Source organism: Mytilus galloprovincialis, chromosome 12, assembly GCF_965363235.1.
Source record: "Mytilus galloprovincialis chromosome 12, xbMytGall1.hap1.1, whole genome shotgun sequence".
Lineage (NCBI taxonomy): Eukaryota > Metazoa > Mollusca > Bivalvia > Mytilida > Mytilidae > Mytilus > Mytilus galloprovincialis.
The window spans coordinates 20,830,724-20,846,398 of record NC_134849.1 but is presented as its reverse complement, the minus strand read 5'-3'; the positions used below and the strand labels follow the sequence as shown (position 1 = coordinate 20,846,398).

Sequence of the window (15,675 nt, the reverse complement as noted above, 5' to 3'; positions counted from 1 at the left end):
ATGGTTAAGTAAATAACGACAGCGTCTGTCAAACATTTAAAGAGGTTTCTTCACTTTAAATATTCAGAAACCTTTAGTTGTTGAGTTTCCTTGTTTGCAGCAACCGTTTATAAAGAAAACAATATGTAACTCAGGCCCTGACAAAATGTTGGTTCCTATAAAAATGAGGTCTGTCTTTAAATAAACACATAAATGTAGCATATCTATTGTCAGTTACAAATCAAGCATCTTGTGTATGAGTATATTTTTTTTCTAAACAAACATGACAAAGGCAACAGTAGTTCCCAATGTGAAATCATATTTGTTTTGAATAAACATTGAACGACAAAAAAAAAATTCTATGTGACGTTTACATTTTCTGACGTCAGACACGCGAAGCAATGAATGTGTTTTTTAATTTAATAGATGCTTTTGTGCTTCTTTGTAAATAATTGTTTGTTTTGAAATTGTAACACAGTGATGCCTGATGTATCCATATTTTGACTTTTGTTTATTGTCTGTTTTGGTCACGCATCGTTGTAAATATAACGGAATTTGATGCGACTGTCATATAAGTGAGAGGTTTAGCGCTATAAAACCAGGTTCAATCCACCATTTTCTACATTTGAAAATATCCTTCCAAGTCAGGAATATGACAGTTGTTGTCCATTCGTTTGATGTGTTTTGTCATTTAATTTTGCCAATTGATTATGGACTTTACGATTGAATTTTCCTCGGAGTTCAGTATTTTTGTGGTTTTACTTTTTACCGTTATTCAAAAGTCATAAATTGATTTAGAGAAGAAAAAACTACGGATGTGTTACTTTTCTGCAGCACAAAATTCAGGTCGACTAATACGTTGAAATACACTACTTATACTGAATGCATATAGAATATATACAAGGTCGGGAAGTCCAACAACTTTATATTAATACACAAGAAGAAGGACTTAGACTTTTTACAGTCTATATAAGTCTTGATTGCTGATGCTTGTATAAAGAAGAACCAAAGTGCATCACAATAGTTTCAGTTGGGTTCTTAAGAAAAAATAAAGTAAAAAGCAATCAACTATTTATTTTTCTTGAAGAATATGACAACATGTGGGGAGCAAAAAATGAGCATCTGTTTCATTAACCCTCTGAGCGATGTAAAAAATAAAAATTGTACAATATTTATATTAAGACTTTTACTAACAGGAAAAACAAGGAAGAGATTTCAATTATGGTATTTCCTCAGAACTGCGTTCCTTTCGAAGAAATAGCCAATATATCAACTTCCGATCTAATAAATTTCTAAATGTTTCGTACTGAAGAATTATCTTTGTGAAATAATAAAAAAAAATTACAATAATCTGTATATTTTTAATAAATCATTTACACTCTCTTTAAACAAACTATCTATATAAGATGATGTCATAAGAAAATAAATGGGACCAATACTTGTATTCTATCTTCTCCTTTTTTAATGAGACATATTACCACTAAATCATGAAGACAACAGTACATGACTGATGTAAGATACGTGTATAAAAGTCAAAAATTGTAAATAAAGTGAGAATATCAAATCATAACAAAATACTGTAAAATGGCAAAAATATATTTTTAAAAGAAAACATCATAACAATATATATAACATAAACTATTTGTAACTCTTTAATTTATAGTCAAAGATAGACACTTTTCACTCATGTTTTAATGTCAGCTGTTTTCATTTCATATCAGTACCTAAATACTCTGGGGGAATGTAATCCTCAAGATCCTTTCGTATTGTTCGCAGTCTCTCTGCACCTGCAATAATAGATTTTTTTCTTTTCAAAAACTAACTTATTTATTTTGTATTTGCCCTGTGGTTAAACATTGAGTTTTTTGTCGTTTGGTTGCTGTCTTATGACGAATATCCTACTTTTCATATTTCTTTAATTGACTAATTATTTTAATGAAAGTACAATCAAGTCAGCAATAATCAAATGACACAGGAAATGGCATTTTACATTATAGTACAATCCTGGGAGTACAATCACTTCGTCTTCATCTATTTACTAGATTTTAACGTCGGTAAATGTTCGCCCTAAATTGGTCTACCAAAGTTTTTTTTAAATGTATATCTCAATTTCTAAATATTCCTTATCAATAGAAATGAGAATGGAAACTGAAAATATGTTAAAGAGACAACAACTTGACCAAAGATCAACAAACTGTCCATCAAATAGACTGATCGTTTATATGTGATATTAGGGACGACATCAAAAGTTCAATGTAAGAAAAAAAAACTTAAATGAAATAGTTTTTAGGGGGGGGGGGGGGGTGTAATTGCTGCAAGATTTGAGAATCCAAAATCGATTTTACATATATCCATATTGGTCAATCAATTTTTCCCAAATAAAGTTAAGAAGGGGGTGGGGGTCAGTGAAAAAAAACTATGTGAATTACGTGTTTTTATCCTACATTGAACTTTTTAATGTCGTTCCTAAGGGATTTCCAATTTTCTACTTAGGCCAACAAATATTTCAATATATTTTTAGAAATCTTTTGCAAGTCCTGTTTCAAAAAGAAAAGGTTATGCTTATAAGTGATACCCATTTGCATATACCTGATTCAAGGGTAGAAGTTATCATTATCATAGGATTTTTTCAAACGTTTCATACCATTTCTGACAGACGATGTTTTGAATATTTTGTGGTTAAGACACGAAAGTGTAATCGTTATTCGCATTCAGTCATCAATATTTACCGAAACATTTTGAGAATGTGCTTTGTCGTACAAATGTTGATGCATAAAATTTTGAACTTTTTTCTCATAAAAATGATAGAACTTGAAATGACAATAATCTTTATTTTTAAACAACCATGATTCTTATGTGCCACATGTGTAGCAGGATCTGCTTACCCTTCCAGAGCACCTGAGATCACCCCTAGTTTTTGGTTAGGGTTCGTGTTACTTATTCTTTAGTTGTCTATGTTGTGTCATGTGTACTATTGTTTGTCTGTTTGTCTTTTACATGTTTAGCCATGTCGTTGTCAGTTTATTTTCGATTTATGAGTTTGACTGTCCCTCTGGTATCTTTCTTCCCCTTTTTATCCTATATATTTTTCACCTCTTCTCTTGTCTCCTGATCTAACACTAGGTGTTGTAGGTCTTCTGGTTGGATCATCTGTAAAGCTTCTGTCATTTTCTGATATCTTGTGTTGTGAGGCCAGTACTAGTTGCATTTCCTCTTTACTTACACCTGCTACGTCACCAGGTCTGTAAATGGTTACATATATATTATATATATATATATACAACTCGTTTAAACATCAACCTAACATAGTTGATGTTAAGACGAGTTGTATATACATTATGTACACAGCCATGTATCACCATCATTGATGGCGATCCGATGGATACATATATATATATAAGTACGTCTGAGTCAGTGACAACCCTACAACAGATGTATCCATCGGATCGCCATCAATGATGGTGATACATGGCTGTGTACATAATGTATATACAACTCGTCTAAACATCAACCCAACAATGTTAGATCTGTAAATTTGCTTTCGCAAATTTTTGGTTCTTCCCTCGCCGGGATTCGAACCCATGCTACTGTGATATCGTGACACCAAATCGCCTGCACTGCAGCCGTCCCGCTAGACCACACGACCACCTGGGCTCTCAAAAAAAGAGCTTTCGGTGGGCATGTGTTACCTTTCATACCTATATATATAGGAAAGGTAACACACGGCCACCGAAAGCTTTATTATTTGTGAAGCCCAGGTGGTCGTGTGGTCTAGCGGGATGGCTACAGTGCAGGCGATTTGGTGTCACGATATCTCAGTAGCATGGGTTCGAATCCCGGCGAGGGAAGAACAAAAAATTTGCGAAAGCAAATTTACAGATCTAACATTGTTAGATCTGTAAATTATATAAATACAACTCGTCTAAACATCAACCCAACAATGTTAGATCTGTAAATTTGCTTTCAGAAAATTTTTGTTCTTAAAATTTTTTCTTCCCTCGCCGGGATTCGAACCCATGCTAATGTGATATCGTGACACCAAATCGACTGCACTTCAGCCGTCCCGCTAGACCACACGACCACCTGGGCTCTACAATAATAAAGCTTTCGGTGGCCGTGTGTTACCTTTCCTCATCAGTTTTAATCTAGCGTCGTACTACAGTACATAATGTATATGACATGGAGATATATATATATAAAAAAAAACATGCATTGTCTTCAAAAATATTATTATTTTTAAATAGATTAGGAACATGAAGAAAGCGAGGTTTTGTCGTCTTAAACCAGGCGATATACGGTCAGCGACTGTATATTACAAATGATTATACGGTCAATGCAATTTGACTACGCAAAAAAAAGCACATCTGCAGTTTATTATCATAGTTTACTTACATGAATAAATGCTTTACAATATCAAATACGTTTGCGTTCCCTTGAATTCCAACAATTACCTCAATTTCCCAAATTATGCTCCAAATTTGAAAAGTAATTATATTATATAAATGGAAAAACAAAATGTATACCCAACAGAAAACAATAAAAAAAATATCATTTTCTTAAAATGGAATTTCTATTATTTGTATAGAAAACAAATTGAATCCTCAAAAATGTTCTATGAGAATATTCATCCTAAACTATTTATCTATCTACTCATACTTCTGATTAAAGTCCGATGGATGAGATGTTCTTCCACGTGCGAGTATCTCATATATCTTTGCAGCATATTTATCCGTATAACTCTCTGTAGGGAGCTGTTTGTCGTGTCTTTCAGCGTACCACCCCATTGTTAAATCTTTCAGATTTTTTATCACCTTATCTCGAACGTCATCACGGCAACTTTTTATTTGAGTTTCCAGCATCAATAACTGGGCTTCAAGTATTCGTCGTACCTAATCATTTTCAAAACAAACATAAAAAATATACATAAATAGACCTTACAAAATACAGCCGATTTCAATGAGTATGTATCTAAAGGTAATATCTTTGGTTAGCTTGCTTGCTAGCTGAACCGTGAATTCATTGTTATGCAAGTTATACTAACCTCCTTTCGAAGTAGCCTAGTCCTACAGACAGATAGATTGACTATCTGTCGGACTAGGCTACTCTTAAAGTAGGGTAGTTTACCTAACCTATCAATGGCTTCACGGTTCAGCTAGCAAGCAAGCTAACCAAATATATATAACCTTAAGCTACATACTCATTGGAATCGGCTGTAATGATTACAAAACAGTTTTGATTCCACGGTGAATTTTTGATGATCAATTGCATTCAAGCTAATTTAAATGTGCAATAAAAATATATAGCTCCATGTGCTACTTTTAGAGATGAATGCGGTCGACATTCAAGATATTTACAAACAAATGTTGTTATTTTTTTACACTTCTGTCCTTTGGCTAGACATATTGAACTATTGTTTCAAAATATAACCGCATCGGATTTTTGCAATAGCATCTTTGTGTACATTAATACGAATTGTATGCTCTATATTTGTGTAACAATTCGTTGGAAACGTTTCATTTTTATGGATAACAAATATCTTCCTGTGTTTTTATCTAATTCGGAAAAAGCATCGTGCATTTGTTCATACAGAATGGTACAAATAATATTCATTTAAAAAGTGTGTCCATGCATCTTTTTTTCGGTATGTCAGTTTGACCAAAAGGTATGTTAGCAATGTCATTATATAATACAGCCGTTAAAATAATACATCAAACTGTTCAGCGGGGGGGGGGGGGGGGGGGGGGGTAGCGGGGAACCTTTTTCGGGACGTCGGGATCGGATGTGTTTAAGCTCGGGATTTCGGGATTGACCCTTTCGGGACCGGGAAATCTTTTTTTGAATTTCGGGGTTTAATTTTTAGTAAATTCGGGACCTCGGGATTTCATGTTTTTAAGCCCGGGATTCGGGATCTGGACCCCTCCGACCCCCTTCTTCATCCGATTTGACAAAAATATTTACAATCTAAATACGATAGTACTCACGTCATGATCTCCTTTATGAGACTGGTCAGGTAGGCTTATATTGGATTTCGTTAATCTATTTGATTTCTGTTCCCTTTGTTCGAATTCTTCCAAAATAGCTATGCAGTTGCCATATACTTCATAAACCATTTGGGCACTTGCTATTTTAACAATAGAATAAACAACATTGATTACTAACAATATCAATTTGAAAAAACGACTAGACTCGGATTTGTGTTACGCATAATTTTCCAGAATTTCGTTTTACTTAGATTTTAAAGTGCTTCATATACAAAGTAAACACCTCGTTGTTTTCATGCTGGCTTCAAGAACGGTAGATATGGGTTCAATCAACAACCGGGACAAATAAAAGACTTAAGATTTTTTAATTGGTTCGATATTCATATAACGTGCCGCAAATTCAGGTACTCATATATGATCCAAAATCTATGGGAGTGATATTTGACATGTTGCTCTTTTTAACAAGAGACAAAGTATACCTATTCATTGGTGCTGATTTCGAAAAACAAAGGGCCATATAATAAAAGTGTACAACTATAGAGTGTTTAACCGTTTCTAAAACATGAATTTCAAGAGCATCTGGTCCGAGTACACAGTTATCGTCCTTTGATTTTCGTTGTCCACGAATATAGTCCTTAGTGTGGACAGTGTGTTACTTGCCAATTTTTGTTATACCCCTTCCAAATTTATTTCTCCATGTTTTATGCCTCATATAGCAAGTTGGGGGGCGAAATGACACTGTAAAAAAATTTGGGTCATAAATATTAATGTAAAGTAGTGATTAGGTCCAGCTGAAAAAGGTCAAAAATTAGCACTTCGGAAGCTGTCAAAAGATTTCAAGACCCCATTAACATAAGATTGTCCATATTTTGAGTTAGAGCTGATGAAGTTTTCTATAATTTTGATATAATTTGTCCCAAAAGTAGTACAACACACTGTAAAAATATTATTGAGAAAGCGCAGGTGGGATTTTTTTAATTTTCATTTATTGTCTAAAAGAAATGCACTACGAAATAACTGTGTACTCGGACCATCTTGTGTGCAAATATAAGGAATTTTTATATCCAAAAGTCTTATAACAAAACGCTTTACGGGGTATTAAAAATTGCGGAAATTAAATCTCGCCTCATACCACGAACATCTAACATTATATGTGAAAATCCTAAGGCCTCAAAACGATCCATGAATATCCAAGTTTATGATCTAGGCTAATGAATCGAAAAAATTATATGATGAACGCCTGCCTTAAATAAAAGGATGTGATGTTTCGTAACGAAACAAGAACTACTTAGGAGAATAAACAGAGAACGACTTGGACAAAAACTTGAGTGCAGTAGGGTGGCATGTTATCTGTGGACTGTTTCCTTATGAACTAGCATATCAAAAATCCGGCTGAGTGCGTACAAGGCATGTGTCATATTGATATCTGGTGAATATACAAAATGTATGAATATAATACAATTCTGATAAAGATGTAATATATGCCACTGGACGTAAACCAATAACTCGTAATCATCATCGAATACAAGGTAATATGTGAGATCAATATCGATTTATTTAAATATAAAAATACAAAATGTTTTATCTCTAACATATATGAAGTATAAAACGTTTGAATTCCAAAATTATAAAAGTACAAAAATGAAGAACTTAAAAATATGTATTTATAATGAAGATGCGAATAAGTTTAATGAAATAAGCCTAAACATTTTATATCATCTTACAGCTAATTTCCTAATGCTTGTAGAGAAAACAAAATTGTAGAATTGCCTGCTATGTTTCGATAAAATGTTAATTCAAGTTTTATAATTAAGATTGATATCTTCAAACAATATATATTGAAAAAAGAAGATGTAGTATGACATATAGGCACATTTTAAGCTGTATAAATTATATTTAAATTTGATTAAATGTTATCCAATTACAATTGTACAATATACTAACAAAGCAAGCAAGCTCACCAAAGTCTTGGTTTACATGCAGTAGGAAATTAGCTGTAATATAAGCAAAAGTAAATTTGTTTACCGTCTGCTGTTCGTTGACAATACTTTAATTGCTGGGCTTGCTGCTGATAATGTCCTTGGTCTTCATGATGACCATGGTAGCCTTGGTGGCCATGATTACCGGTCATATATTTGCCATTTGACATTTTAGGGAATATTACTCTTCAAATACAATATCTGAAATGAGAAAAGTAGTTTGAATATATGCTTAACATGTGATCTTTAAGACGGTGTTTAGATTGGCTGAGAATCGTTTAAAAATCCCCAAACTATATTTATACTAATTCCTCGAATTCGATTATTTGTTCTGGTAAACGATTAAAGGCGCATGTCGTTAAGCTTATATTCTAAAATTAATTTTAAAATTCCACTACGTTTTAAAATTATCTACAGACTGTGACGTAGTGTAGTCCCTGGACTGTAAATTTTAAATTTCTTTTTATATTATTGCAAGTCATTATACTGCGAAAACGTTTACATACATTTCGTTATATTTAAGATGAAATATAAATAAACTCAAAGTATATGTCTTTAGCATTGGCATTTTGTCAAATTGCGTCGTACATTTCTTTTGTATTGGAATTTTTCGTGTACTCTAGATTTTTGTAAGGTGTTTACTTATTTTCATTTGACTAATATGGTACTTCCTAATAAAGTTCTTTGTAATGTTTATGACAAAGTTCTCAGAAAAATATTCACGGATTCATTGTTTTCGATGTTGACATGGAATTAAATTAAAAGTTACTAATCTAATTATGTACGAATAAAAATATGTTTCAACAACTTGTAGAAAACTATTGTAAATGACTGACTGTTCGTAGTTTTCGTTTAAATTAACAATTAATTAAACTAAGTCTTATTTAGAAGAAACATACAGTATAGATATTTAAAAAAATATATTTTGTAGGTGTCCAAATAGTCCAGTCAATCTAGCATAAATTTGACCATAACCTAAAAGTAATTGCAACAGAAGATTTGTAAGTGTTAATCTTTAGCAATATACCAAAAATATACACAGAAAAAAGTCCAATAAAATCTTAGACGAAGACTAAAAAAATCACGATTTAAAATTCCTATAAAAATTTGCATTGAAAAGGGAGATAACTCTTTAAAAAAGGCAGAAATATCATTTTTTTTTTTTTTAACTTTACCGCTTCTATTCAACAGAATGTATTGATTCTTGATATTTCATTAGTCTTTAGAGTATAACAACTCTACAGGTTTTTCATATCTTCCTTCAAGCAACAATATAGATTTCGTAATTCATTAGTTGAACTTTTATTGAATATTCAACATGCCATGGTAAAGAATCTCAAATTTAATAAATATAATTAAGCATATATTCTTCTTTTTTGCGGTTTAGAGTTTCTTTAAAAAATGTAAATGCTGAACAAATATGATATACAGATATAACAGAACGAAATTTAAAATATAACACTGATTTATTTCATACCATTCCTGTTATTTTACCAGCAAATCAAATAATTTAAACGAAAATTTGATCTAAAATTTCTAATTAAAATGTAACGGAGTTATGTTATTATAGCTTGTAAATCAAACAAAATATAGTATACATTTAATCATATAATTATAGACATGAAACAGCTATAAAACTGCAAATAGTGAATTACTTAAAGAGGAATTTTATTTGTATGAATATTAAAAATGAGCATAGAACTTATTTGAAAAATGACGTTTTCCAAATAAGATATAATCATTTCTTTAAATTAACTTCATAAACAAATACTTTAGCATTGGTTTTTTTTATTATTATTAATTATTATTATAGCTGTATTTCAATTACCTTAAAATAAAACTTCCTTCTTAATTTCTAAGTAAGATAAAGTTCACATTTCTTCCAAAGGGTTAAAAATCTGTGTTAATCGAGTTCTTCGAGTGTTCTGACCAACTTAAAAAAAATACAATAATTTAGTAAAAAGTAAATTTTGAAAAATATATTGACTGAGGTATAGATACAAACAAAATCTGAATAACATTCACTGAGATACAAATAACAGCCATGTAACTCACATTGAAGACTGGCATACAAGTAAGAGGTTTAGCTAGCTATACAACTAGGGTTAATCCACCATTCTCTACATAAACATATGTTCCCTTTCGCGTGCCAATGTGTTATCTGTCTTTTAATTTTGGAAATGGTCACCGTTACCATGGAAGCAACAGAAATGTCCAAAAACTCTCGAAATGCACTAACCGTTAGGAAAATATACAGAGTGCTTATTGGCAAATGTCGAGTTGCTAACTGACTTGAAATCTCCAAAATATCCACCGTTACTGATGATGTACCATGAACATAGGACCAATTAAAGAAAATGCTTCGAACTTATTGAACGTTTATAGAAATATGTGTTTCGTGCAAATATTTGCATTTACTTTTTTAAACATAAGATACATGCTGGTGCTGCATGCAGAGTAGTATCTGCTTACCCATCCGAAGCATAAAGCAAGCTCAGCCTTTAGTCTTCCATTTTTCTGTGTTGTAAATAATTGATTGTCTTTTTTCGGGCTTTTGGCATGGCGTTGTCATTTCGACTTAGGAGTTGGAATGTCCCTTCTGTATTTCCCCCCTCTCTCTAGAAGTCACTTATGTAAACTCTCTATACAAAAATAAAATTGAGAATGGAAATGGGGAATGTGCCAAAGAGACAACAACCCGACCATAGAAAAAAACAACAGCAGAAGGTCACCAACAGGTCTTCAATGTAGCGAGAAATTCCCGCACCCATAGGCGTCCTTCAGCTGGTCCTAAACAAGTATATACTAGTTCAGTGATAATGAACGCCATACTAATTTCAAAATTGTACACAAGAAACTAAAATTAAAATAATACAAGACTAACAAGGCCAGAGGCTCCTGACTTGGGACAGGCGCAAAAATGCGGCGGGGTTAAACATGTTTGTAAGATCTCAACCCTCCCCCTATACATCTAGCCAATGTAGAAAAGTAAACGCATAACAATACGTACATTAAAATTCAGTTCAAGAGAAGTCCGAGTCTGATGTCAGAAGATGTAACCAAAGAAAATAAACAAAATGACAATAATACATAAATAACAACAGACTACTAGCAGTTAACTGACATGCCAGCTCCAGACTTCAATTAAACCGACTGAAAGATTATGATTTCATCATATGAACATCAGGCACAATCCTTCCCGTTAGGGGTTTAGTATCATACCATCATAACATATATGAGAAGAACATAACCCGTGTCATGCCAACAACTGTTTTTTGAATAAATGTGTTTAGTTCCTATGCAAAGACCCTATAAGTGAATCAATATTAACGCCAAAATATGCAATCTTTGATGGCCTGACAACAGTATCATAACTATATCCCTTCTTAATAAGTCTATTCAAAGATTTTGTTAGTTTTTGAGGTGAATACTGACACCTTTGTGCTTTATAAAGAATATTTCCATAAACAATTGGATGTGAAATACCTGAACGTATAAGAAGTTTGCATGTTGAGCTATATTTACGAATGATGTCTAGTTTGTGATATCGAAAACCCTGGTGTAATTATTTTTCAGTAATACATACATTTCTCTCGTTAAAATCTAAAACATTGTTACATACACGAGCGAATCGTACAAGTTGAGATATATAAACACCGTAAGATGTTGACAAGGGAACGTCACCATCTAAAAATGGATAATTAACGATAGGAAATGAAAAATCATCTCTTTTATCATAAATTTTAGTACTCAGCTTTCCGTTAGTGATATAGATATCAAGATCGAGGAAAGGGCAGTGGTCATTGTTAGTATTAGCTTTATTTAAAGTAAGTTCAACAGGATAAATTTCTTTAATATACATACTGAAGTCGTCATTATTGAGAGCCAAAATATCATCCAAATATCTAAAAGTATTATTAAATTTGTTTATTAGATGTTGTTTCGATGGGTCTTTGCTTATTTTTGTCATAAATTGTAACTCATAGCAATACAAAAACAGGTCCGCAATAAGTGGTGCACAGTTAGTCCCCATTGGAATTCCGATATCTACACTTCCAGTATTATAGGTCCTTATTATAGATGTTGTGTGCTATAACAAAAAAATGTATATGTACCCTTTTTATACTCTTATTAAAATTAGAGCAGTTGTGCATTGATTTTTTTGTTGTTTTTGTTTTGGGTTTGGCTTCATTTTTTTGGGGGGGAAAGGGGGGGTGCGTTCAAATTCATTCTAGGCCTAAGACATATAACTGAATTCAATGAGACAATACAAGTCTATTAGATCTGGTTACAGTGAATCAGTTATCTTTATACTAAGTAAAATAAAGGAAGTCATGACACATTTTATATTTTTGAAAGTATTTTTTTAATTACTTGCAAGTATGGCTCTAATAAAACTTTAGACCTATCAAACTTCTAATTATTCAGAAATGTGAGAGGAAGTGATCTTAATATGGATATTTAAACTAGCATTATAAACATTTATGAAATACCATATTTAAAAAATACACGCAAATGATCTATTTAAAACTCAAATTAAATTATCCGTTCAGATCAATAGGATTTCGAATATATATTTTTGTTTTGTATTCTTATTGGCTTAAACAATAACTTCCTTTTAAAGTTCTAAGTACAATTGATTTTAAAATTTAAAAAATATGTAAGAGCTGTGCCAAAAGAGATCGGCAATTTTATAATTCAACTTTTAACAAAATAAGTTGCAACAAGTTTAATGTTAATATCCTCAATATGTCAGAATTTACAAAAAACACATACATGTTTCGTTAAATTCCGCCATTTATAATTCAGTGTTATCATTGTTTCAAGTATGTCATATTTGTTTTTCATTATTTGAATTTTAGTTATTATAAATTACGCCGTTAGTTTGCTCGTTTGAATTTTTCACAAGTTTCATGACGGGGTGCTACAGAGATAATGCAGCATTGTTTTTCTCATTTTCGAAGGCCGTATGGTAATAATATAAGTGACTTATAATTGCTGACATGCATCCATGTCATTTAGAGTCTGGTGGATAGTTTTTCATTGCCAATCATCCCACATCTCTTTATTTTTTATAAAGAAAAGAAGTAGATAATATTATGAAAACATTCTACAAATGATTTTACAACCCCCCCCCCCCCCCCCCTTTAATAAATATAAACTGCATTCTGTTATTAATCAAACGAAACGAAATTAGGATTTCAAATTCTTTTCTATCATATTGGCAGTACATACAAATGTCTCTCATTATATGCGCTTCATTTAACTACTTAATGTCTATCCGTTATGGTTAAATATAGTAACTTGGGTATTCATGTTTCTCCGAACTTTAAATTGAATCGAGTAAATCAAAAAGAAATATGCTATATTAAGAATAGGTGTTTTACGTACGTTAGTACATTTGGATATTTGTATTTGATCGTTAAAAGACTTGAATTTGACAATCTCTACTAAAGAAGATGAGTGTGGAATGGTACCAACTGTCAAATTTTAAGTGTCCAATAACCGGATGCAAGGGGTATGTTCATTTTTGTAATTTTTAAGTACAAAAAAAAATGTATTTAAATTCCTTTTAAATTGTTTGTACCAGTTGTACTTATATGTTTTATAATGTTATACAAAGAAATCTCTGTATTTCATGTTCTTTTTTTCTTTTATACAATGACTACTTCAAGGGGAGCGTAGAGGCGGTACGCACTGTTTTATTTGAAATTGTAAAAAAAAAAAAAACGGCGCTATTTTTGACTATTTAAAACAATTACGCACCCCCTCCCCCCTTTTTTTTTACTCGGACACTTGATTCGCCCCTGCTGTTAGACATTTTGGTATTTTTATTAATACCTTAACGAATATAACAATTTTAAGTCCCTGCCAAACTAGTATTACTTAGTCTTAAGATATTTTGTATAATTTTATATACATGGTGGGTGTTATGTCATGGTCCTTTAGTCGCAATGTGTGTAATGATCACGGATGAATACGAGGAAAGTAGTGCGTACTTTCTAAAAGTAGGGAAACTTTCATGTTTGTTTGTGAAAAATAACATACCAAGAAAAAATCGGAATTCAAATTGGTTGCTTTCCTAGTTACAGACTGGTATAACGTAGAGTTAATCCTTTCAAAGACTCCGAGTCCAACTGTGCAGATGTCGCGGATCCATCATGTATTAAGTAAAAGGGGGAGGGGGTTCCAACTAAACATCCCAAATATGTTGATAGTCCAAAAGTTCTTTTTTACACCCCGACTCCAAACCCCCAAACTCCCACCCCTCACCCCAGTCCCGTAGATCCGACACTGTCCATCATAAACGCAGTGCTGTATGATTGCTGATTGAACATCCTTTAAAATATTTCAGTGCGATTCTTATTGAATGCCATCGTATGAATTATTCTACTGGTAAATATTTTCTGTTTTTATCAGTTTTAATAGAAAATAAGTAATGTTTAGCTTTAACCAAATATATTGTTTTCTGTTGGTTTTTTTTTAGTGCACAGCAACCAACCAGCTGGGTTTGTGCTAACGATGGAACCGACATCTACATCGCTCAAACTGGTAATTTAAGATGCAGTCATGTAAATCAAGGACAGTATAGTCATTTTGCTCCAATTTGCAACTGGGGCTTTGACTGTGGGAATCATGGTGACCATCCAGTCCACAGATTCAAAAAAGCAGATTTACAAGGATTTTCCTTTGCTTTATCTCATGCGCTGCAATTAGTTTCTGAAGCAGGAGCAACTTGGTGTGCGGCTTTAATAACAGAACTGGGGAAACAATATAAGTATGTTTAAAAAAAACATTAAAACAACGATATGATATACACTCGAAAAAAAACAGAAAAAAAACAAAATCTTACCAGAAAAAAATGAAACGATCAATGAAGTATGTTTATAGCAATTTTCATGTTTTTTGTCAAACGTATTTCTATTTTTGTTTATTGTCTATTGCAATTGAGTGATAAACAAATCAATGTACTGATTATGCCTGTAATGGGTCCACTATTGGAAATAAAAAATATATCTTTATAATAATAATTTTGGATAGGCACATACTTTAGTTTAAGGCTTTTTAGCATTCGGTGTATGTCTTGTTTGATATTTGTGTTAATGTAAAAATATAATGTAAATTTGACTTTTGAATACCATGTTAGGTTCTGTCAGCATTGAATAGAACAAAATACAGATGTGTGGTGTCCCGAACTTTGATTTAGGCTAAAGCCTTTCCGGTGACTGTGTGTCTTGCGAACTGAGCTCGGCTAATCTATAAATTCGAAGGTCGAACAGGTTGATTGTGTTATACATACATTAAAATTATGTATTTACTCGTCTTTCACTTCTTAAAATAATAATAGCATTAAGTAGAATGTCGCATGAGAAGAAACACGATAGGTAATGCATCGTACGAACTTCAACTATGAGCACAAACCATAATGTATTCTAAAGATAAAGGGTTCATTCGTCTCAACTCGGCCGATTCCGTACCGTAGCGGATTCTACCGAGGATTGCCGATTGATAAAAGTTTCAGAAATGTCAAAATCAGAAACTATTCAAACGAGCAAACCATGCCATCAATATTTTTATTTCAATTGATTTTTTTCGTCTTTATTTCAGCAAAGAATGAAGATCAACATTATATTCATCTGCCGACTAAATAGTGACATTTTCTGCTGGTTAAGGACATGAACGTTTTGTTAAATATATATGTTTGTTATTTTGTTCATATAAAAAGTTAAAATTCC

General features: G+C 32.3%; 1 protein-coding gene and 1 long non-coding RNA gene across 2 annotated transcripts; one reads left to right on the top strand and one right to left on the bottom strand.

Annotated features, from left to right (window-relative positions):
• Nucleotides 1–1,325: 1,325 nt before the first annotated feature.
• On the bottom strand, nt 1,326–8,125 carry LOC143053923 (uncharacterized). Its single transcript, XM_076226726.1, has 5 exons — nt 7,986–8,125; nt 5,961–6,100; nt 4,636–4,868; nt 3,073–3,221; nt 1,326–1,766 (listed from the first exon to the last, which is right to left on the bottom strand). Exons 1-5 carry the CDS (start codon nt 8,107–8,109, stop codon nt 1,687–1,689), a joined length of 726 nt encoding a protein of 241 aa, XP_076082841.1. The 5' UTR covers nt 8,110–8,125; the 3' UTR covers nt 1,326–1,686.
• Nucleotides 8,126–13,158: 5,033 nt separating this feature from the next.
• LOC143053924 (uncharacterized) lies at nt 13,159–15,675 on the top strand. The gene is made up of 3 exons (XR_012971504.1): nt 13,159–13,457; nt 14,427–14,717; nt 15,548–15,675. It is a non-coding gene; the product is annotated as an uncharacterized LOC143053924 (long non-coding RNA).

Coding starts and splice junctions, on each gene's coding strand:
- LOC143053923 (XM_076226726.1), bottom strand. CDS start 8,109: ATGTCAAATGGCAAATATATGACCGGTAATCATGGCCACCAAGGCTAC. Junction 4,869..5,960: donor CTCATAAAGGAGATCATGAC/GTGAGTACTATC, acceptor GAAAATGATTAG/GTACGACGAATACTTGAAGC. Junction 1,767..3,072: donor ATCAGGAGACAAGAGAAGAG/GTGAAAAATATA, acceptor CTATTATTGCAG/GTGCAGAGAGACTGCGAACA.